This window comes from Oncorhynchus gorbuscha, linkage group LG25 (genome assembly GCF_021184085.1).
Source record: "Oncorhynchus gorbuscha isolate QuinsamMale2020 ecotype Even-year linkage group LG25, OgorEven_v1.0, whole genome shotgun sequence".
Taxonomy (NCBI): Eukaryota; Metazoa; Chordata; class Actinopteri; order Salmoniformes; family Salmonidae; genus Oncorhynchus; species Oncorhynchus gorbuscha.
This window is the reverse complement of record NC_060197.1, coordinates 25400263-25421939: the sequence shown is the minus strand read 5'-3', so window position 1 is coordinate 25421939 and position 21677 is coordinate 25400263. Positions and strand designations below refer to the sequence as shown.

The window sequence follows — 21677 nt, the reverse complement described above, 5'->3', positions numbered from 1 at the left end:
CCTAGTGGTTAGGGCATTGGACTAGTAACCGAAAGGTTGCAAGTTCAAATCCCCAAGCTGACAAGGTACAAAATCTTTCGTTCTGCCCCTGAACAGGCAGCTAACCCACTGTTCCTAGGCTGTCATTGAAAATAATAATTTGTTCTTAACTGACTTGCCTAGTAAAATAAAGGTAAAATTAAATAAGGTGTTGCTTGCTTCCTTCTTCCCACCACTGCTGCTTGTGATGACATCCAGAAAGAGATTAGGATGACACAGATTAAATGATGGCCATGGATGGACCCAGGGGTTCTAAACAGTGCTCTGGATCTGCCACATCTCACTGCGTTCCAAGACGTCAAGGGGAGAAGATACCTTATTCAGACCAGCTATGGTAAAAATAAAAAATAAATCCAATGTCATTTATGACCTTATAATATATAATATAATAATAATAAATGCCATTTAGCAGACGCTTTTATCCAAAGCGACTTACAGTCATGTGTGCATACATTCTACGTATGGGTGGTCCCGGGAATCGAACCCACTACCCTGGCGTTACAAGCGCCATGCTCTACCAACTGAGCTACACAGGACCACTTATCAGTGACGGTGCAACTTTTGGCTTGACTGCCAATTAGTGGTAAAGAAACAAGTGTCTTGAATATATCTTATCAACGAGAACTGAGTATGGAAGACAAGGACATGTCTATTGAAGGGGCCATTGCGAATCACTGATGACTGTGTAAATGGCCAAGCCTAGTACTTGCAGTTAGGATGACATTCATTCATTAATGTGAGTGACTTTACCGGTTTCTGAATCTCCCACGGTGTGTGTGATCCCATCCATGTGGTGTCTTCGGCCAGATGATTCATGCCAGGGTTTCTCCAGTGTGGGGCGAGAATTCTTTCATATGCTGTTCAAATGATGTCACGCCATCTCCACAACAATAGGCAATGTCTCGAGTCCACTTGACCTTTCATGAAGACGTTAAGACACAGGAAAATACTTATTTGGTCTTTCTCATCTGGGTTTGACACAATATCTTTAACCATATTTGAGAGATAGTGTATATCATATGGTTATGTAGCAGTCACCTCTTTTTTTAAGCAGGCTAATGAGAAAAATACATGGAATAGTTATTCGAGCATGTGGCTGAGAGGTTGTAGTAGGCTACTATACGCTTGGCTGACAAATCCTGGAATGGTATTGGAGAGAGCCTGCCAGACAGTGTGGTGCAGAGGGGGGCTCACAGGCATTGTGTTACTGTGTGTGTGTGTGTATATATATGTGTGTGTACTAGTGATCGAGTCAGCATGCGGCTACTGCAGTTATTTAGGTCACAGTGAGTGTTTCCTAGCATCGTCCTGATCTCGTGAGCTTACATTCTGTTAGGCGAAAGATCAGGATGGTTCGTATGAGGGTAAGTTTCCCCGGACGTCAGGTGTCTGTCACACTGGGTCCTCTGTCAGCCCCTGGTGGACGAGTGTAGAACTACACCTTGTTAGTACATCAGTCAGCTCTATGGCTCTAGAGAGCCTTAGGACTTGGTCAGGGGGTATATCGGCGAGGCATGAGGCCAGCTCATGGTTTTTCATGCTAGGTTTGACTTCATAGAGCCATAGGCATGTTGACAGAATGTTAAAGGTGTAGATCACTAAAGTAAGGACTACAGCAATGTAGGGCCCAGTTTTTCCGCACCGTGTGTCGACTTGTTATTGGCGATCACTAACTAGGGACAGGAGTTTTCCTGGTCAGGTGACAGGTCACATGGCCAGGAAAGAAACAATAAACCCTGAAAATATTAACCATATGGATCCATGGAATGGATTTGAGTCGTTTATTTACAAAAACAGAAAAGCAGTTACATGAACAAATAACAGTCACACAGGATTGAATTGATGGGTCATACAAATGCTGCATACGGAGGAGGAGACCTGGCAGTGGTTCTACCGGACACGAGTCTTGGGGTCAATTTCATTTCAATTCAGGAATTACACTGAACATCTCATTCCAATTATCTTCAACGCTCAATAAGGAACATTGGGAAATGGAATTTGGTTTACGTTATGAATTGACTGGAATTGAAATTGAAATGACCCCAATCCTGCCAGACACTTATTTACATCATCATTTAAAGGAAAATAAAACAACCGTGATAATTGATGGTTTTGTGGTCATGAAAGAGTGGTTCCTCATGGTTTAAAATCTGAGCCCTGTCAGTCTCGTTCTACTTTGTCCTCTCTTCCCTTACCATTTCCGCTCTGTGTGATTTTGTTGGTCTAAAACTTGAACTCTTTGTATTTCTTGGCACCACTTCGTGTGTCTTGGGGCTGGGCCTTCCTCTTCTTTTGCTGTGGGAGAAAGAGAAATGAGAGTGCGAGAAAAAAACAAGTTGTCAATATTGTCATACAACAGTGAAAAGACTACTCCCCCCCCCCCCCTTCTACTAACCCCCTATCCCGGCACAACATGTTGACATAGGTCTCTCTCTCATTATCTCTACAGGGCTGATAAGAGGGAGAGAGGAAGGAGGGAGATAGCTGTGCATGTGCACGCCCCTTTCAAATACTGATATTACAGGAGGATGGCCATATTCACAAGCATAGAGAACATTTTTTTTAAAGCAAGGCCTTGCAATATTAGTTATTATGAAAGTTGTAATAGGGATTTAGGTGTTGAAATCACTCATACCAGTAGAGATAATAAAAATGGCCCTCTAGTCTTCCCATCTCGTGTTTGTTTTTGCTTCCTTTTGAACTGAAAACTGGTAATACAAACACTCTTAACCTCAGCAAGGCTCTAGTGGTCTAATACATTTCGAAAACCGAGAATAAAGATTTCCAGTACGCTAGCCTGCAGTCGCTCCCACCTCTCACCTTCTGTTTGGCGGCGTGCTCGGCCACCATGTCGCTGAAGTCCTCCTTCTCCACCTGGGCCTCCTGGTTCCTGACATGCTCTTCGTACTTCTGGGTCATGGCCATTGGGTCCAGCTCCAACTCTTCTGGGGCCAGGGCTACCTCCACCCCCTGGGACTCCTGGCCTCCACCCGCCTTACGACCAGCCATCGCCTGGAGAGGGATAAAGAGAGAGCGAGAAGGGGGTTCAAACAAAAGACAATCTGAAATGGCAGTGGCACCCTAATTCCCTAGTGTGTGTGTGTGTGTGTGTGTGTGTGTGTGTGTGGTACAACTGCGTCCAAATGGTTTGGAGACCTGGCCAAAAGTAGTTCACTATAGATTGGGTGCTGATTCAGGCGCAGTTGTAGTGTGTGTGTGCGTATGATCCTGAGCATGGATGTAGATGTGTTGACTATGCAATGCATTAGTGTACAGTATGTATCAAAACTGGCATGAAAGCAGACGTGGTTCTTACCCCCGATACGTCGTAGATGTGTGTGGATGCCATCATGGCTGCCCCTCCAGAGCCCGTTCTCCTCTCTGGGAGCACCGTGAACAGCTGAGGAGTCTCATTCCTACACATCATTCAGCAGAAATAAATCACCAGAAGATACAAACCCACACACTCACAGCCTAGGTAGCACAACACACACAATAGAGAATACACACACAGCTTAAGTATGGCCACACACTCACCCGTCCATGGCCTCCTCAATCTTCTTCTTCCTCAGCTCGATGAGCTCTGGAGTCTCCATACCAGCAGGCACTGACGAGAAGCCTCCTGGGGTGATCAGACCACTGGGGGAGAGGCATATACAAAACACACACAGGGCTGGAGTTGGAACACTAATCAAGGTACTCAAGTCAACCAAATGCAAATGTCATTCCGTGCGATCAAAGGCCAATTGATCCAACAGTATAAAGAGACTGGTTCATTTCAAGTCAATGTCAACTTGTGTTTCAAACGTCCAGTAAACAACATGTGAATGTCTACCTGTCTGCCGGTGTGAAGAAGCCGGTTTCGTCTGGTTTCTCCTCGTCGCTCTCATCTTCCTCCTCTTCCTCTGAAGACTCCTCATCTGAAGGCTCCAGCTCTCCCCACGGCGTACGATCTACCTCCTCCTCCTCAGCCTTAGCCTACACAGAGAGAGAGAGAAAGACACACACACACACACACACACATTAGGGCACCAGTCAATACACCAATAGATTGAAAGCAGACTGGTTGTATGATATAGGCACATGTGGTAGAGTGTAGGGAAGTTTGGTGTATGGTAAATATTAGGGGTATGAGGCTCGATTGTAGGTTATCCATCAGTGTATGAGGAGGATCTAACCTGGAAGTCTCCTGCGTTAGTCCCGAACACATCACCGTACAGAGGCTTGCCTGTCTCATCTACAGGAGGCTTCCCCCAACCACCAGCGTGGTAACCAAACGAACAGCTCTGAGAGGAGGGAGAGAGCGAGAGCGGAGGAGGGGGAGTTAATCGTCTGTAATGAGCTTCACGATACTGCAACATTTCAATACAGTGTTAATACTTTTGTAACAAGTCGGTAAATTGTTAAAGAGTGTGTCTGTTAAAGTCGGGCTTACCTCTGGGATGGGTGAGTTGAGTCCAGGGATCTTGAGGTTGGGATAGGAGGGAGGGGGGCCGTATCTCTGCATGGCGATCAGCCAGGGAGGGGGCACCTTGTGAGAGTTCTGCACAGAGGGGATGGTGAAGCAATTTTAGTGACAAGACCATTGTGTATCAGTGTCATTCTGCTCTCAAAAAGACGATCATCAATACAATTTATTTTCGTCAAATCAAATAAAGCACAACTATAAAGCTGCCCAGCAACAATAAAGTTAGTGGCGAGATAACAATAAAATGAAGTAGCGGTGGTGGGGATGAAGATTAACTCACCGGTCCAACCGGCATGCCCAGAGCGATACGCAGTTCATCTGACAGATCGCCTGGTTTCTTCTCCTTCAGCCTCGTCTCAAACTCTTTACCCTGAAAGAGAGAGAAAGGTCAGTGTGAGAAACAGAAACCTACCAGAGCAGTCCACTGACAACCAGGATTTCATTCAAGAACAAGGAACTATTGAAGGAAACCCAAAATCAAACACATAGGAGAGCTGGGGCCATATGGACAAAAATCCATATCGCGATAAATTCCCTAAATGTATGTGATATTGATAAATAGAATGGTAAGTTTATAACATTCATGTGCTAGGGAAGTGAATTTGATATAATTCACTATTTAAAATAATATGATATTTTTGGGGGATATCCGGATAGTTGAAAGAGATGGGTTAGCTGACAATGTCACACACAAAAAACGATGCGCATGCTTCAAATGGTGCAGAAGTTCGTGATTTGTTATGATTCTGGATGGCCAGATGGCTACCAACAATGATAAGAAACTGCTATGCTGGGGAATCGTAAGGGACTCGTTTCAGCTAGGCCGTCATTGTAAATAAGAATTTGTTCATAACTGACTTACCTAGTTAAATAAAGGTTAAATAAATAAATACAAGCTCATTTCATCTTGTTCTTGATACCATGTCTTGTTTTGAGGTGTTTTGACTGATTTCATGTCAATGCTAATATGGAAAAAATGTGCTAGCTAGCTAACCAACAACTGTAATGATGTATTTGAGACAAGAAGTGCTCTTTGTGCAAATGTATTTATGTTTTCAATAATCATAGAATATAGTTTACATGTTGTCAACAATCTAAGCCAACCGTGTGTTTTTCCCCATAGTTGCGCACACATCGGATTTGTTGCTAAACAACCAACCTGTCTATACATGTAAAACTAATCAAATTTGTTTAAACTTGGGAATGCTACCTGCCCCAATGCATAGTGCCAACTGTAAAGTTTGGTGGAGGAGGAATAATGATCTGGGGTTGTTCTCATGGTTTGGGCTAGACCCCTAGTTCCAGTGAAGCGAAATCTTAACGTGACAGCATACAATGACATTCTAGACAAACACCTTTGGGATGAATTGGTACGCAGACTGCGAGCCAGGCCTAATCGCCCAACATCAGTGCCCGACCTCACTAATGCTCGTGGCCGAATGGAAGCAAGTCCCCGCAGCAATGTTCCAACATCTAGTAGAAAGCCACCCCAAAAGAATGGAGGCTGTTATAGCAGCAAAGGAGGGACCAACTCCATATTAATGCCCATGATTTTGGAATGAGTTGTTCGACAAGCAGGTGTCCACATACTTTTGGTGTAGTATATCTACCTCGTAGTATAGGTCTCCATGGATGGAGAGTTTAGGCTTCATCTGCCACTTGAAGAAGGCGTCGTGGAGCTTCTGGTAGTCAATGTCGATCTTGCCCATCTTGGGACGAACCTTCTCCCTCATCTTGGTCTTCATGGTCTTGGCATCCTCCTGTGAACAGGGAACATAGTGTTGAAGAGTTTACACAGGATAAAACAGATGCATATTAGATTGTGTCCTACTACAATAGAAATACATTAGGGTTCCCCAACTGGAGGCCCGCGGGCCGAATTTGGCACACAGGTGATTTTATTTGGCCCCTCGAGTTTATTTTACTTTTTGGGAGGGGGACTTTAAAAACACTAGCAAATCAGCTCCAATTGATTTTAATTTTGGAAATCTGTTCGAAAGTATAATAGAGAGATATACTGTATGTGATCAAAAGCGGCACACGCCCCATCAGATTTGTCTTGTTGTTTTTCTGTAATACTACTAGCCAATTTTATAAAGTTGGTTTCAGACAGGTTCCCCATCTCCCAACCTCAATTAGCTACCAAGAAGCCAATTTCAGGCTATCAATCAAGTTAAAGTAGCTAGCTTGTCTAATTATCTTAGCTGGCATGCCTGCTGGCAAGGTTGGTAGACTTTAGAAAAGCAACTAATTACTAAATGTACTGAATAAGACTCGCATTCCTTTATATCTGTGCTTCTTGCCGTCAACAAATTTGTAATTATGTTCTGGCCCCCTGACCATCCGCTCATGAAAAATCTAGTTGATGATCCCCGAAGTAATCACAGATAAAAGCAATGCCCCAACCACATTCTTACACTTATCTAGTCATGATGGATCCTTGTTAACCTCAAAAGCATTCAAACATGAGTACATCCCAAAATGGACCCACTTGCCACCAGCTTGTGGCCCCCTGTACCCACTCAACCCCAACCAGTCACCCACCTTCTCCTGCAGAGCCTCTCTCATCTCCTGGATGCCCGTCCTCTTGATGAACTCTGGCAGCTCAAACGGGGGCTTCTCTATACCCCTCTTGCCCTGGAGGTACTTCCTCTTGAAGCACCAGTGTCGGGGGACGGGGACCGTGTTCCTGGTTGCCTTCAGGTGTACCAGCAGCTTGGGCTCCTGGGCCGTCACGTCGTGCATCTCCACCACGTCGGGACGCGCCACCAACTGGAGAGAGGGAGGGGGATGACAGGAGAGAAGGGAGCAAAAAAAGAGGTAATAAAGTTGGGAGGTCACATGCTGACTAGACTTGGGACTCGCATGCGCCATCGTTCGCTTGTTAATTTTGTCCATTCACGATCAGGACACGCAGGTGAAAATATCAAAACTAACTCTGAACCAACTATATAAATTTGGGGACAGGTCGAAACGCATTAAACATTCATGCCATTTAGCTAGCTTGCAGTAGCTAGCTTGCAGTTGTAGCTAATTTGTCCTGGGATATAAACATTGGGTTGTTATTTAACACAAGGTCCTCTACTCCAACAATCCACAGAGAAAAGGGTAAACCTAGTAAGATTCTAGTAATCTTCTGACTTTATATGGCGGTTGGCAACCAACTTTTATTTGATTTTTTTAATTGTACCTTTATTTAACTAGGCAAGTCAGTTAAGAACAAATTCTTATTTTCAATGACGGCTAGGAACAGTGGGTTAACTGCCTTGTTCAGGGGCAGAAAGATTTTAACCTTGTCAGCTCTAGGATTCGATCAGTTACTAGTCCAACGCTCTAACCACTAGGCTACCTGCCACCCCAACTTTAAGGTGCATTATAATCCCCGACTGGAGTGTAGACCTCAGTTCAGCTTTCAATCACCCACGTGGGTATATGCTTCTAAAAACCAATAACAAGATGGGAGAGGCAGGACTATTTTAGCGCCTGGCTACGCAGATACCTGTTGACGTGTGCGAGCGGTTTGGTTGAAATTAATGAATAACATGTATGTGTATTTTTTTTTGGTGTGGTCAGCATGTCAGATGATCCCGCAGGTGAAGAAGCCGGATGTGGAGGTCCTGGGCTGGCGTGGTTAAGCATGGTCTGCGGTTGTGAGGCCGGATGGACGTACTGCCAAATTATCTAAAACGATGTTGGAGGCGGCTTATGGTAGAGAAATGAACATTAAATTATCTGACAACAGCTTTGGTGGACATTCCTGCAGTCAGCATACCAATTGCATGCTCCCTCAAATCTTGTGATAGCTGTGGCATTGTGTTGTGTGACAAAACTGCACATTTTAGAGTGCTGTTATTGTCCCAGCACAAGGTGCATCTTTGTAATGATCATGCTGTTTAATCATCTTCTTGATATGCCACACCTGTCAGGACAGGTACATTAGAGTAATGTAATGATGGACTGTCGTTTCTCTTTGCTTATTTGCACTGTTCTTGCCATAATATGGACTTGGTATTTTACCAAATAGGGCTATCTTCTGTATACCAACCCTACCTTGTCACAACACAACTGATTGGCACAAATGCATTAAGAAGGAAGGAAAGAAAATCCACAAATTAACTTTTAACAAGGCACACCTGCTAATTAAAATGCATTCCAGGTGACTACCTCATGAAGCTGGTTGAGAGAATGCCAAGAGTGTGGAAAGCTGTCATCAAGGCAAAGGCTGGCTACTTTGAAGAATCTCAAATATAAAATATATTTTGATTTGTTTAACACTTTTTTGGTTACTACATGATTCCATGTGTTATTTCATAGTTTTTGATATCTTCACTATTATTCTACAATGTAGAAAAATACAAATAAAGAAAAACCCTTGAATGAGTAGGGGTGTCCAAACCTTTGACTGGTACCAGCTAGATCTTATAACCACTATGTTATAAGAAAGTGGTTTACCTGTTTGAGTTCAGCCACAGTCAGTCTGTTCATCCTTCTCAGCTTCTTCTTAGACAGCTTGGGAACATCTGTTCTGATCTCCTGTATACACACACACACACAGAGAGAGAGCGAGAGCGAGAGATGGAGAAAGAGGAGCAAGGAGGACTTCAATGGTCAACAGTTCCAAAGGAGTAATTGACAACCTGAACAGGAAGACACTATCCCCCATGTCCCAATCCTCTAACTTTCTCCCTGAAAGTGCACTACTTAGGGCAGTAGCCTAGATAATTGAGACACTGAACAGTCCTGCTTGAGATTTTGTCTTCTTCATCCAAGCCAAGGAATGAAGAAACCATAGGATAGATGAATACTAACGTCATCACTGTCATCGCTGTCTTTTGTCTCCTCCTCGAACCCCTTCTTCTTCAACATGGTAGGAGCCTCCTTTTTCTCCGGCTCCTTCTCTTTCTCTTTCTTCACATCGTCAGTCAGCTGAGGGATGAAAAACAAAACAAAAAAACAGCGAGAGGGACGGAGACAAAGCCGGTTAAGTGAAGCAATTTACTGAACACTCAAACAGAAAACCAATATCCAAATTGCACAACAGTATATTGTATTTCATAAGTGGTCATCAAAATGGTAAATAATAAGGCCAAGAAGATTGCGGACAAATGTGTAGGATGTTTCGACTGATCATTTGTTCATTCGTTATGAATAAACAAATGATCAAAACGGAGCAGGCTCTCACCTTGAAGGCCTCAAAGATCCTCTTGAAGAAGATGAAGTTAGGATCGTAGATCTCCGGTTCCTCAGTGACGTACTCGATTTCCACCTCATGCTCTTTCTCCTTCCCTCCATCCTCCTCCTTCTTCTCCACCGCCTGCTCCCTCTTCTCCTGCACACGCCTTTTCTTGTTCTTCTTCTTGCGGTTCCTGCGCTTGCGGTTTTTCTGAGAAGGGAAGAGAGATAATGTCAGGAAATAGCACCATTTCTTAATCCGCACACCAACTCAGTGGCCTTGTGGTTAGAGTGTCCGCCGTAAAATTCTAAGGTTGTGAGCTAAATTCCCTGCTGAATCGCATCATTCTGAATTCGCATTGGAGAAGCGCCAAGGTTCTTCCCCTCTGTTGCCTTTTGAAAAGGAGGCAAGGAATCAAGAAAATACAATTGAGATTCACCCACAGACAGCAGGAGAGAAGTTGTGAATGAGAACAATACTCACATCTTTCTTGGAGAGAGAACTGTCATCCTCTTCCGTCTCAGACAAGACGGGGGCGGAGGAGTTGTTCATCTCCATCTCCTGGCTCTCCTCCTCCTCTTCTTCTGGAAAAGGATAGAAAACACAGAACATTCACTGACCAGTTCAAGCTCCTACAAGGCTCTGAACCCAGATAACAAGAACTAGGACTGCAGTACTTAGAATAAAAAGATACCATCAGGGTTAGAGGTTTGGTTGATGTTAACTTACTGAAAGAAACATTCAATAAATATATGTTATAAATAGAGTTAGCTTACTTTATTTGCTTAAGTCATGATTTTGTCATTTGTTAAGGATTTATGCATAATCCCACTCCAGTGTGTTCTGACCTGTGGGAGCGGTGCTTAGCTGCTCCTGTCTGATCTCCTTTAGTTGGAGAATCTTCTCCAGGGCCTGAGGGATCTTAGGGCCAATGCCCACCTCCTCTCCCTGCCACACCTGTTAAACACACGCACACTAGATTTTCTTAGGTCAGGTGTCTCCTGATACTAAACATATCGCATATACATTTCTTCTAAATCTTAAACCGAGCAGACTTCTATAGCAGCTGAATTCTTACCTGAGATAACTCACTAAATGAAAACAATCATCCAGTTCAATTTACATGGGTATTTGTCCCTTGTGTTTAAAAGCAAAGTAGACCACGACAAACAATATTTACAAGGACAATGTCTATTAGCTTGACGTTGGGTCGTACCTCTCTGGCATCCTCCCCTGGCGGTGGGGGAACTCTCTGTCTCTGGGTATGCATCATGGACATACCAGGAGGGGGTGGGTTCATTCCACCAGTATTTATACCAGGAGGGGGTGGGTTGATACCTACAACACAACAAGACCCACATTTTGATTTACACCAACCATGTCGATGTACCGCCGCCGTGTTATGTAAGCACGAAACAGACGAAAATGGACAGAAACAGGGAGGGACTATCTGGAAATGTCCAATAAGAAACGCTCGTTGTCATTTTCTGTGGAGAACGACCGATATGGGTTTTGAAGGGCCGATATGGAGAAAAATTTAAAAATGGCCAATATTTTATGGCGATAATACCTTGAAAATGTGAACATTTTAATCATTTGAACATTTCAATAATTTAATTAACATTTGAATAAATATTCCCATAGAAAGCCATATATGGCTTCAACAAATCGTTTATACAACCATACAATCAATTTGACTTTGTTCTTAACACTATAACTACTTAACATAATGGTACATTTATTGATAAACTGGGTGAAGCAAGATTGTATAGGCCTAGTCACAATACAGGCGATTTCATATTTAAGAGGTCTTCATGGATTGATTTATTGACTCTTTTGGGCCTTTTTCAGTAGTCTATGGGGCAACAGAAGACAATCTGTTGCCCTTTCATTTGAGACCACGTTAGGCCTACTGATAGAGACATTTTTTTTTTTTACAGAAGTAGCCCTTTGTCTTTAAAAAAATATATTTTCAAAAATATGTGTTGTCTCTTTAAGAGACATGACAACACTCTTGTGTCGTGTAACCAAAGTATGTGAGCAGAGCAGAGCCTAGAGAGGAGCTTGCCGAATTTGACTGAAGCGCAGAGCCAGTTTCCCAAAGGATTAGGCAGCGGCTGTCTCGGCCCCTCCAATTTCGCTCCAGTTCCACTTATTTCACGAGATCAGGACATGCATTTGTAGTCTACTTGTGTGCTGCTATAGCCCCTTTTGCATTAGCTACAGTCACGGAGTTCGTTAAATATTTTCATAAAGAAACTGAAAAAAAAACACAGGTGCAAAATCAAGGTGACTCACAAAGATGAGGACCAAGAGCAAGAGCGGGAGAGCGGTGATGTAGTGTCCACTAACGAATCACTGTGGAATCTGAAAAGACACGTACCCCGAAAGCATGATGATGTATTACATGCACATGCTAACAGAAAGGAACGAGATGGGTAGCTAGCTAAGTGTGCCATTGTATTCAAGTATTCATAAACAAAAAAATCTGATCTCTTAAAAGTTTCCTTCATGTTCGTTCTATTATCTATACAATAGGGTATCCTTGGTTTTGGCTCAATAAGCCTGACATATTACCTCTGTCAAGAGGCCTTCTGTTTTGATAGGGTTATTTTTCCTAAAAATTAAAAAAACTTTACGCCTACATAAAGAAAAACTCCTCCTCCCCGCCCAGCCTGGCAAGAGTGGGCCGAAGGGTGTTCAGCATCCCGTGGCTCCGCAATCGCAGAGAGGGTATTCTCCGCTACTGGCCTACTCTCCAGGCACCGTCACATGAGCCTGAAGCCACAGACTCTGGCCAAACTTGTGTTTCTAAAAGTGAATTCAAAAGGCACTGTCATGGAGTTCACTACATTTTTTCATAAATAAACTGAAAAAGCACACAGGTGCAAAATCAAGGTTAATTACTAAGATGAGGAGCCTAATAAAGCATTTTTTCATTTTTATTTAGTTTTAAGTCACGGCCTACATGCGCAATTTATAGACTATGGTGATTTAATACAATTAAATGTTTAAATGCTGAACGCGTAAGGATGTGGAGCGCTAGAGCGGCAAGCAGCGCTCCGTGAGCGAGGAACGGGATTTCCGATGCTCAACTCCGCTCACATACTCTGCATGTAGTCAGGCAGTTCAGGTCGGCTCAGCAAGAGAAAGACAAGTCATTTAGCTAACTCAGTGAATTAACAACATTTCTGGTAGTGCAGAACAATTAGTGCCTTTTGAGGTCAGTTCAGTTTCTGTTGAATTACTCAAAATAATCTTGGATTAGATTATTTGGGTTGAATGCTGTAACACCACTGAATAATTTATTAAATGTACTTTAATAAAATATTTCAGTTGTGTATATTACATTTGTTTTATTGATTAATATTATTTAATTCCAAGTCATCATCAGCTGTTGCCTATGCGGTCTGACAAAATTACTATTTTGTAGTTCTTCAAAGTAAATAAGGCACACTTTTATGACTGCTGAATACCAACTATCAATAACTTTGTATTTTCAGTTAGAGATACCTCGCAAAGCAACAGCTGCTCTCTATATCCCTTCACAAGCATGCATTCTTGTCTCTTCTGTAGCAGGCGTGAAAAATAAACAGACCGGTCAAGCACACTGAACAAAAATATAAACAATATTTAAAGTGTTGGTCCCATGTTTCATGAGCTGACATAAAAGTTAACAGACATTTGACATCCCTGTCAGTGAGCATTTCTTCTTTGGCAAGATAATTCATCCACCTGACAGGTGTGGTATATCAAGAAGATGACTAAACAGCATGATAACCTTGTGCCGGGGACATTAAATGCCACTCTAAAATGTGAAGTTTTGTTACACAAACACAATGCCACAGTTGTCGCAAGTTGAGGGAGAGTACAATTCGCATGCTGACTGCAGGAATGTCCACCAGAGCTGTTGCCAGAGAATTTAATGTTAATTTCTCTACCATATGCCGCCACCAACGTTGTTTTAGAGAATTTTGCAATACGTGCAACTGGCCTCACAACCGCAGACCACTTGTATGGCATCATGTGGGCCAGCGGTCTTCTGATGTGAATGTTGTGAACAGAGTGCCCTATGGTGGTGGTGGGGTTATGGTATGGGCAGGCATAAGCTATGGACAACGAACACAATTGCATTTTATTGACGGCAATATGAATGCACAAAAATGTCGTGACGAGATCCTGAGGCCCACTGTGATACATATCTGTATTCCCAGTCAGGTGAAATCCATAGATTTGGGCCTGATTTATTTATTTATTTCAATTGACTGATTTCCTCATATGAACTGCAACTGTAAATTCACTGAAATTGTTGAATGATGCATTTATATTTTTGTTCAGTAGAGATGTGCAATGGATTATGATCATTGTAGTTAATTACCATGTTTTATGCGCTAGACTATGTCGAATATTGGCCTATTGGAAACTACAACTCAACTACATCACACAGTTCAGGCTGGATATAATTTATCTTTAGAGAACTGTGCAATGCGCGCATTGAGCTCACAGAAGAAGAAAAAAACGAACTAAATGGAATTCAAATAATTGAACCAAAGACGCAATTAGTTTTTTAAAACTGAACAATAACTTACATTTTGGTTAATCGCTCAGCACAAACACAGCTTTAAAGTTAGCATACCTTGCATTAGGGTTTGCATATTAGCAATCACAAATAAAGTTAGTGTAGTGAATTGACGTTACCCAGCATCCCATTCTCATTGACGGGGCTGTAGTGGAGCAGGTGGAGAGCTTCAAGTTCCTTGGTGTCCACATCACCAACAAACGAACATGGTCAGGGCACACAGAGACAGTCGTAAAGCGTGCACGACAAAACCTATTCCCCCTCAGGAGACTGAAAAGATTTGGCATGGGTCCTTAGATCCTCAAAGGGTTCTACAGCTGCACCATCGCGAGCATCCTGACTGGTTGCATCACTGCCTGATATGGCAACTGCTCGGCCTCCGACCACATGGCACTACAGAGGTTAGTGATAACGGCCCAGTACATCACTGGGGCCAAGCTTCCTGCCATCCAGGACCTCTATACCAGGCGGTGTCAGAGGAAGGCGCTAAAAATGGTCAAAGGCTCCAGCCACCCAAGTCGTAGACTGTTCTCTCTGCTAACGCATGGCAAGCAGTACCAGAGCACCAAGTCTAGGCCCAAGAGGCTTCTACCCCCAAGCCATAAGATTCCCGAACATCTAGTCAAATGGCTACCCAAACTATTTGCCCCTCCGCTCCACTGCCACTCTCTGTTGTCATCAATGCATAGTCACTTTAACATGTTACTCCTACCCCCTACTTTTTTGAACATTCTGTTAAAAACCGCGCAACATTTCAGCGCCCTGCTACTCATGCCAGGAATATAGTATATGCATATGATTAGTATGTGTGGATAGAAAACACTCAGACGTTTATAAAACTGGTTAAATCACGGCTGTGACTATAACAGAACGTGCGTTTCATCGAAAAGTGCAGGAAAATCTGATCACTGAAAATGGGAAAATATATCCATGCGCCACTTCAACCCATTGTTAAACGTGAACCACATTAAATGGGGCCGAGGTTGCAATACCTACAGCTTCCACACGATGTCAACAGTCTTGTCATTTGCCTACGATTTGTTTCTTGGTCAAACAGACATGAGGTAGCGCAGTTCTTCCGGTCTCCGACCGGATATTTTGGTTGAGATTTACCCGGACATTATTTCTAGACGTACAGCTATAGAATATACATCGCCTCGTGATCAATTTGATCGCTTATTAACGTTTACTAATACCTAAAGTTGCATTACAAAAGTATTTCGAAGTGTTTTGTGAAAGTTTTTCGTCGACTTTTAATTTTAAAAAATGACGTTACGTTATAAAACTATTTTTTTCCTTGATCACAGTCTTCATAGATCGATATCTAGGCTATATATGTACCGCTTTAATCGGAAAAAAGACCCAATAGTGATGTTTATGGGACATCTAAGAGTGCCAACAAAGAAGATGGTCAAAGGTAATGTTTTATATTTTATTTGTGCATTTTGTGTAGCGCTGACTATGCTAATTATTTTGTTTACGTCCCCTGCGTGTCTTTTGGGGTGTTACATGCTATCAGATAATAGCTTCTCATGCTTTCGCCGAAAAACATTTTAAAAATCTGACTTGTTGCCTGGATTCACAACGAGTGTAGCTTTAATTCAGTACCCTGCATGTGTATTTTAATGAACGTTTGAGTCTTAACGAGTGCTATTAGCATTTAGCGTAGCACATTTGCATTTCCAGATGTCTTGATGGGACGCCTGCGTGTCGGGTAGGAGCAAGAGGTTAATAACTCTACCTACATGTACTCTACCTACCTCAACCGACCGGTGCCCCCGCACATTGACTCTGCACCAGCACCCCCCTGTATATATTGTTATTTTTTAATGCTGCTCTTTAATTACTTGTTACTTTTATCTCTTATTCTTAGCCATATTTTTTTGTTGAAACTGCACTGTTGGTTAGGGGCTTGTAAGTAAGAATTTCACTAAGGTCTACCTACACCTGTTGTATTCGGCACGTGACTAATACAATTTGATTTGATTAGCTAGCAAAAGTTAGCTCTATGCTGAATGTTGTTTATCTAGCTAGCTACTGGTATGTTGCTTTCAGGGTTTTCGTCAAAAAAATTTCGCCGGACTGTGTGACCGGAAAGATTGTAATTGACCTAAACACTAACGCAATTAGGGTGTCCACCCAAAAAGCAAAACATTGCCCATTGCGTATTCCTCCCTGTTATAAATCATAAATGAATATACAAACAACTACCTCTTTCCCAACTGTATTTAATTCATTTATTTATTTTGCTCCTTTGCACCCCATTATTTTTATTTCTACTTTGCACATTCTTCCATTGCAAAACTACCATTCCAGTGTTTTACTTGCTATATTGTATTTACTTTGCCACCATGGCCTTTTTTGCCTTTACCTCCCTTCTCACCTAATTTGCTCACATTGTATATAGACTTGTTTATACTGTATTATTGACTGTATGTTTGTTTTACTCCATGTGTAACTCTGTGTCGTTGTATGTGTCAAACTGCTTTGCTTTATCTTGGCCAGGTCGCAATTGTAAATGAGAACTTGTTCTCAACTTGCCTACCTGGTTAAATAAAGGTGAAATAAAATAAAAATAAAAAAATAAATATATATATATTTTTTTAAACATTACGCCTAGAAGAACAAGCCGCCTACACAGTAATAAAACTTCAAAATATAATGTGTATAATATAACTTGCGAACGACCTGTCCTATAGACTATTTTTATGAATATCTTTTATTAATAAATAACAAAACACAGCTGTTTTACAATACAATCTAGGCCTGAACATTTTAATTAGGCCTAATAAATAACACAACAGTCTATGAAGACCAGGGCTAGCCCGCCCCACTCCCGATGCTAAAGAGGCCACTCTAGGAGGCCATAAATTGAAGAAATTAAACAACCTGATATTGGACAATCAAATTCGATATATGTAAATAAACAACATTCGGTAAGGCTGGCTCATGGAGAGAAAGCTTATTTTACAATGGTCCTGGGGCGGCAGCGTAGCCTAGTGGTTAGAGTGTTGGACTAGTAACCGGAAGGTTGCGAGTTCAAACCCCCGAGCTGACAAGGTACAAATCTGTCGTTTTGCCCCTGAACAGGCAGTTCAGGGGCAATAATAATAAGAATGTGTTCTTAACTGACTTGCCTGGTTAAATAAAGTTAAAATTAATTTTTAAAAACAAGGCCCACGCCATGCATTTATGAAAGCACTGGTTACCATAACCAAAATTATCTCTTTTTACACTTCTACTGGATGTTAAATAAATGTTATGTTATAATTTGAACTATTGTGGGGTCGTGACTCTTCATGTGTGATACACGTGGCTTATTGATAAACAACTATTATATGCCGTCGGCTGACTAATGATTGCAACTCTCCGATGTGAATAGTTGGCAACGATGTTTCGTTTCCAAGAGCTACTGAATAAGCTCAAATGAAATGCACCAATTTCATATGATAAGCCTACACATAATTACTCTCCTCTCTCAATCCATATACCATACATGACACAAGGGCGGGATGTGTTGAGGATTTATTAACCTAAAGTATATTTGACTTTGAAGTTGGAGCACACCACCAATGAATAAAAAGCATTAGATCGCAATCAACAAAAAAAAATTATACCGGAAACCCTGGTTGCTTTGTAAGGCCCTGGTTGCTTTGTAAGGCCCTGGTTGCTTTGTAAGGCCCTGGTTGCTTTGTAAGGCCCTGGTTGCTTTGTATGGGCTGCAGCCTGTATGGACATTGTCTTGCCTAACAGTTAATCAATTATCACTGCAGAGATGTCTACATTCTGTGTGGCATTATTAAAGTGTGCAAAATGTATATGCAGCATGAAAGGTCTAGAGTGGGTAGCTAGCAAGCAGCCCAGAGGTTCCTCGAGGACAGGCTAACTAGTTAGCAGTGGCGCCGGATTACATGAGTTTCACATGAGAGGCAAGTGTGTTAACATGCTATAAAGGGGAATATCGGCTTAGCCGATACTCAAGGGCCGATTGCCGGTAACTAAGGGTTAATATCGGCCCGACCAATTAAGAGTCGTTCTCTAGCGGTGTGCACTACTGACCTCTCATCATGGGGGGCATCATGCCAGGGGGTCGTGGCCCCGGGTCAGACATCCTGGGCCCTGGTCCTCCATGTTGCATCTTAGCGAGCTCTTGCTGCCTCTCATGCTCCATCATCACTGCCGCCTGACAGAGGGAGGAGAGATGAGGAGGGAAGGAAGAGAGCAGGGAAGGAAGAGAGTAGGGAAAGAAGAGAGCAGGGAAGGAAGAGAGCAGGGAAGGAAGAGAGCAGGGAAGGAAGAGAGCAGGGAAGGAAGAGAGCAGAGAAGGAAGAGAGCAGAGAAGGAAGAGAGAGAAGGGAGGGGAGAGAGAGAAGGGAGGGGAGAGATGGATGAAGGGAAGAGAGGTAGGGAAGAGCGAGAATTAGAAGATTGATATATTTCAAGCAAGGGACGGTACCACTACAATGTGATTGGTTGTGACACAACTACTGATCAATAACAACAAAATAATTTAGATGGGAGAAAGACATGAACAGCCTCCAGCCCTCACCCTCTTCTGCTGCTCCAGAAGCTCCTGCTCCTTCATGTGCTCTTCCATAGCACGGGAATCCCCCTGAACACACACACACACACAAAAGGTAAACTTTTGAAACTATTCATCACCAACTGATCAATACCAGAACCCATCTACAGCCACTGCTTCCATCCCATGCAAGAGAAGACAGACTACCTTACAACTAGGGCCTAGAGTATTTCCTAGTCAGGTAAAACTCAGGGGCCTGGATAAAAAACCCTCTCCGGTGGTTTAGTCTTACCTGCTGCTTGGCCCTCTCCTCATGCTGCATCATCATGGCAGCCCTCTGCTGCACCATCTTCAGCTGGTCCTCCTGGGAGAGGCCAGGGGGCATGCCTGGAGGCTCCATGCCCATATGCATCCCTGGTGGAGGGGGTCCACCCGCCATCATGCTCATCGCCTGGAGCATACCCATACCAGGTGGCATGGGCGGCATTGGCATTGGGGGCATGGGGGGGATGCCTGGCATCTGGGGGACAAATATAGAGGAGGGAAGGGTGATTGTTGGTAAGGTTGTTTTTGATTTGGGTAAGTCGTTATTCCGGCACCATGTGCCCTAACCAGGAAAACTCCCCTTATTCTTTACTGGTCAGATCACATGGTAAAGGTAAAACTCCTGGTCCTGTTCATGACAGATTGATCACATGCTGCAGAGTGTATGGCTAAACAATCACAGTAAATGTAAGAATGAGAGGAATTAGATTGGACTGTCTAATAACCTTATAGGGTCGGTTGGTGCTGACCTGCGTGGTCATAGGTTTGTCATCACCCCCTTGGTTGGGCTTGCTGAGCATCATTCCAGTCTGAGTGGGAAAACACAGACGCACACAAAGATAAATGGATCAGATAAACGCATAAGATGCAATACACTCTTCCACTCTCCTCCTCACTAGCACACACCGACCTGCATCATGTATCCCTTGAGCCTGTCCAGCATCTCCTCTCTGGGGCCTAAGGAAGGAGGAAAAGACAACTGTAAACAATGAACAATACAGCTGGGACAACAATGATTTCATTACAAATGGATGAAATGAAAGGTTCATTTATATTGCTGTGTAGTTAAATCAGCCACTTCGAGGAAAGCATCTGTGCATGCGTGACTTGATAATAGATCATTTATCCTTGATCTGAAAATGTGGTTGGAAGGTTTGGGGGTGCAGCAATTTGTTTTCTTGGAGGGGGGACGTTTTCCCCCGTGCTGCAGATGGCTATATAGGTCCTATAATACAGGACTATTAAAGGCCCAGTGCAATAAGAATATATTTCTACCCGTTTGATATTTTTTTAATTCAGTTTTTTCAGGGGCTGCTGTACCTCATCAGCACTACTTCCCGCGGCTGTGGTCGGAGGTGCAAAATGCGGAGCCTCAGGAGGCCAACTTGAGCTTGGTACCGCGTCACTGTTCGCCTCAAATTTTGTACAAATGCGGCGGCCTCAATATAGCTCGGCATTGACGGTAGGTTTTGTATCAACACAAACTTTGACAACAGCTCTGCGCTGCTGCATGGTCAACCCGATATTTGCATTGGCCGTGCAGCATTTACAGTGATACAGCCTCTGCAGAAGTCAGGGAATTCATACTTCTTGCACTTCGCTGAGCGGCGCAGAGCTAGTGTGAAGAAAGTTGTCAAGGAAGTGAGTTTGTGTTTATACAGGACCTCCCGCCCTCACCTACCCTCAACCAATCATGTCAATGCCGGACCTATATTGAGCCCTCCACATTGTTACAAAATTTGAGGGGCATGGCAATGCTGAGCTCATTTTTGGGCTCTGCATGCCTCTGGGGCATCGCTATTGCGTCACATTATCCTTACGGCGCCTCCGACCATATTTTCGAATCAAGCATAAATTGGCGTTAAATGTGCCTTTTATCAATCAAACACCCAACCAAAACAGCAAGTTAAGATTAGCTGTTAGCTATCAACCATGATGACTCACTAACGTTAAGCAAAATACTATGCGTAGAAGTGTTGAACATGAACTTGTAGCTAATATGTATTGTTTGTGTAGATAGCGAGCGAGTTATGATACCGTCAGTTTGCACTCTCCATTACTTTCACGAGGGCCTGCTAGCTAACTTTGCCGCGGATGTACATATGTATGGATAGCATGTTAGCGGCTAGCTACTGCTACACACAATTCATTCAATTCAAAGCTTGCTTCTAATCATACCCATGTTAGGTGCGCCTAGCTCGCCAAGCTTGGCTTGAAGCTCCGGATTGCTCCATGTATTCAGGGCCGCTACAGAGCTCCCCAAGTCAGAAGGCATGGGTTCAGTCCCCGGCGGTCCGTCGGAAGCCATGTTGAAATTCAACAGAGCAATGAAACTCTACAGAAACAACAAGACACGAAAACCTGACAAATCTTGCAAACCGGAAAAAGCAGTTGGAGATTTCTGGGTAATGTAGTTTGTGGTAGGAGGAATAATATTATCCATGGGTTTCCAAATTACAACCACTAGGTCGCAGTATTTAATTAAGAAAAACACGATCCTGATTCATTGCCAAAATGACATGCCAATGTGAAGTAAGAGGCAATGTATGCTTGATCCAAGAAATGTGGTTAGAAGCGCTGTATGGATGGTGTGACACAATTGTGGAGCCTCCAGAGGCCAAATTGAGCTCCATACAGGGCGCTGTATGGTCAATCTGTCACCTGCATGGGCCTTGCAGCATTTCCCTTACGAAAAAAAGATTTCAGTCAGTGGAGTATAACTGCAATTACTGCGTCCAAAATACCAGTTTCAAAACATCAATCTTTTTTTGTAAGTGTTATGGTGATACTGCCTCTGCAGATGTCAGGGCATTCCTACTTCTTGTGCTTTGCTGAGCAGCGCAGAACTGTT

General features: G+C 43.1%; 1 protein-coding gene across 2 annotated transcripts; it reads right to left on the bottom strand.

Moving 5' to 3' along the window:
• Positions 1-1806: 1806 nt before the first annotated feature.
• Positions 1807-21195, bottom strand: LOC124014528 (splicing factor 3B subunit 2-like). Of its 2 annotated transcripts, none has more exons than XM_046329631.1 (22): positions 21005-21195; positions 19737-19783; positions 19552-19635; positions 19074-19301; positions 18809-18871; positions 18319-18442; positions 10897-11018; positions 10529-10637; positions 10164-10264; positions 9690-9890; positions 9317-9433; positions 8960-9040; positions 7052-7279; positions 6118-6267; positions 4788-4877; positions 4475-4582; positions 4218-4325; positions 3875-4017; positions 3577-3678; positions 3356-3455; positions 2860-3051; positions 1807-2334 (listed from the first exon to the last, which is right to left on the bottom strand). In XM_046329631.1, the coding sequence occupies exons 1-22, from the start codon at positions 21132-21134 to the stop codon at positions 2263-2265; spliced, it is 2700 nt and encodes an 899-aa protein (XP_046185587.1). In that variant the 5' UTR covers positions 21135-21195; the 3' UTR covers positions 1807-2262. The 2 variants fall into 2 exon arrangements, with proteins under 2 accessions (XP_046185587.1, XP_046185588.1); XM_046329632.1 differs by having other exon boundaries at positions 19576-19635; positions 21005-21182.
• Positions 21196-21677: the final 482 nt, after the last annotated feature.

Bases quoted from the DNA above. Each gene is read 5' to 3' on its own strand.
- LOC124014528 (XM_046329631.1), bottom strand. From the start codon at position 21,134: ATGGCTTCCGACGGACCGCCGGGGACTGAACCCATGCCTTCTGACTTG. The intron at 18,872-19,073 runs GTAAGACTAAAC...GTGTGTGTTCAG, and splicing joins AGGAGAGGGCCAAGCAGCAG to GGGGATTCCCGTGCTATGGA. The intron at 10,265-10,528 runs GTCAGAACACAC...ATCCTTTTCCAG, and splicing joins GCTAAGCACCGCTCCCACAG to AAGAAGAGGAGGAGGAGAGC.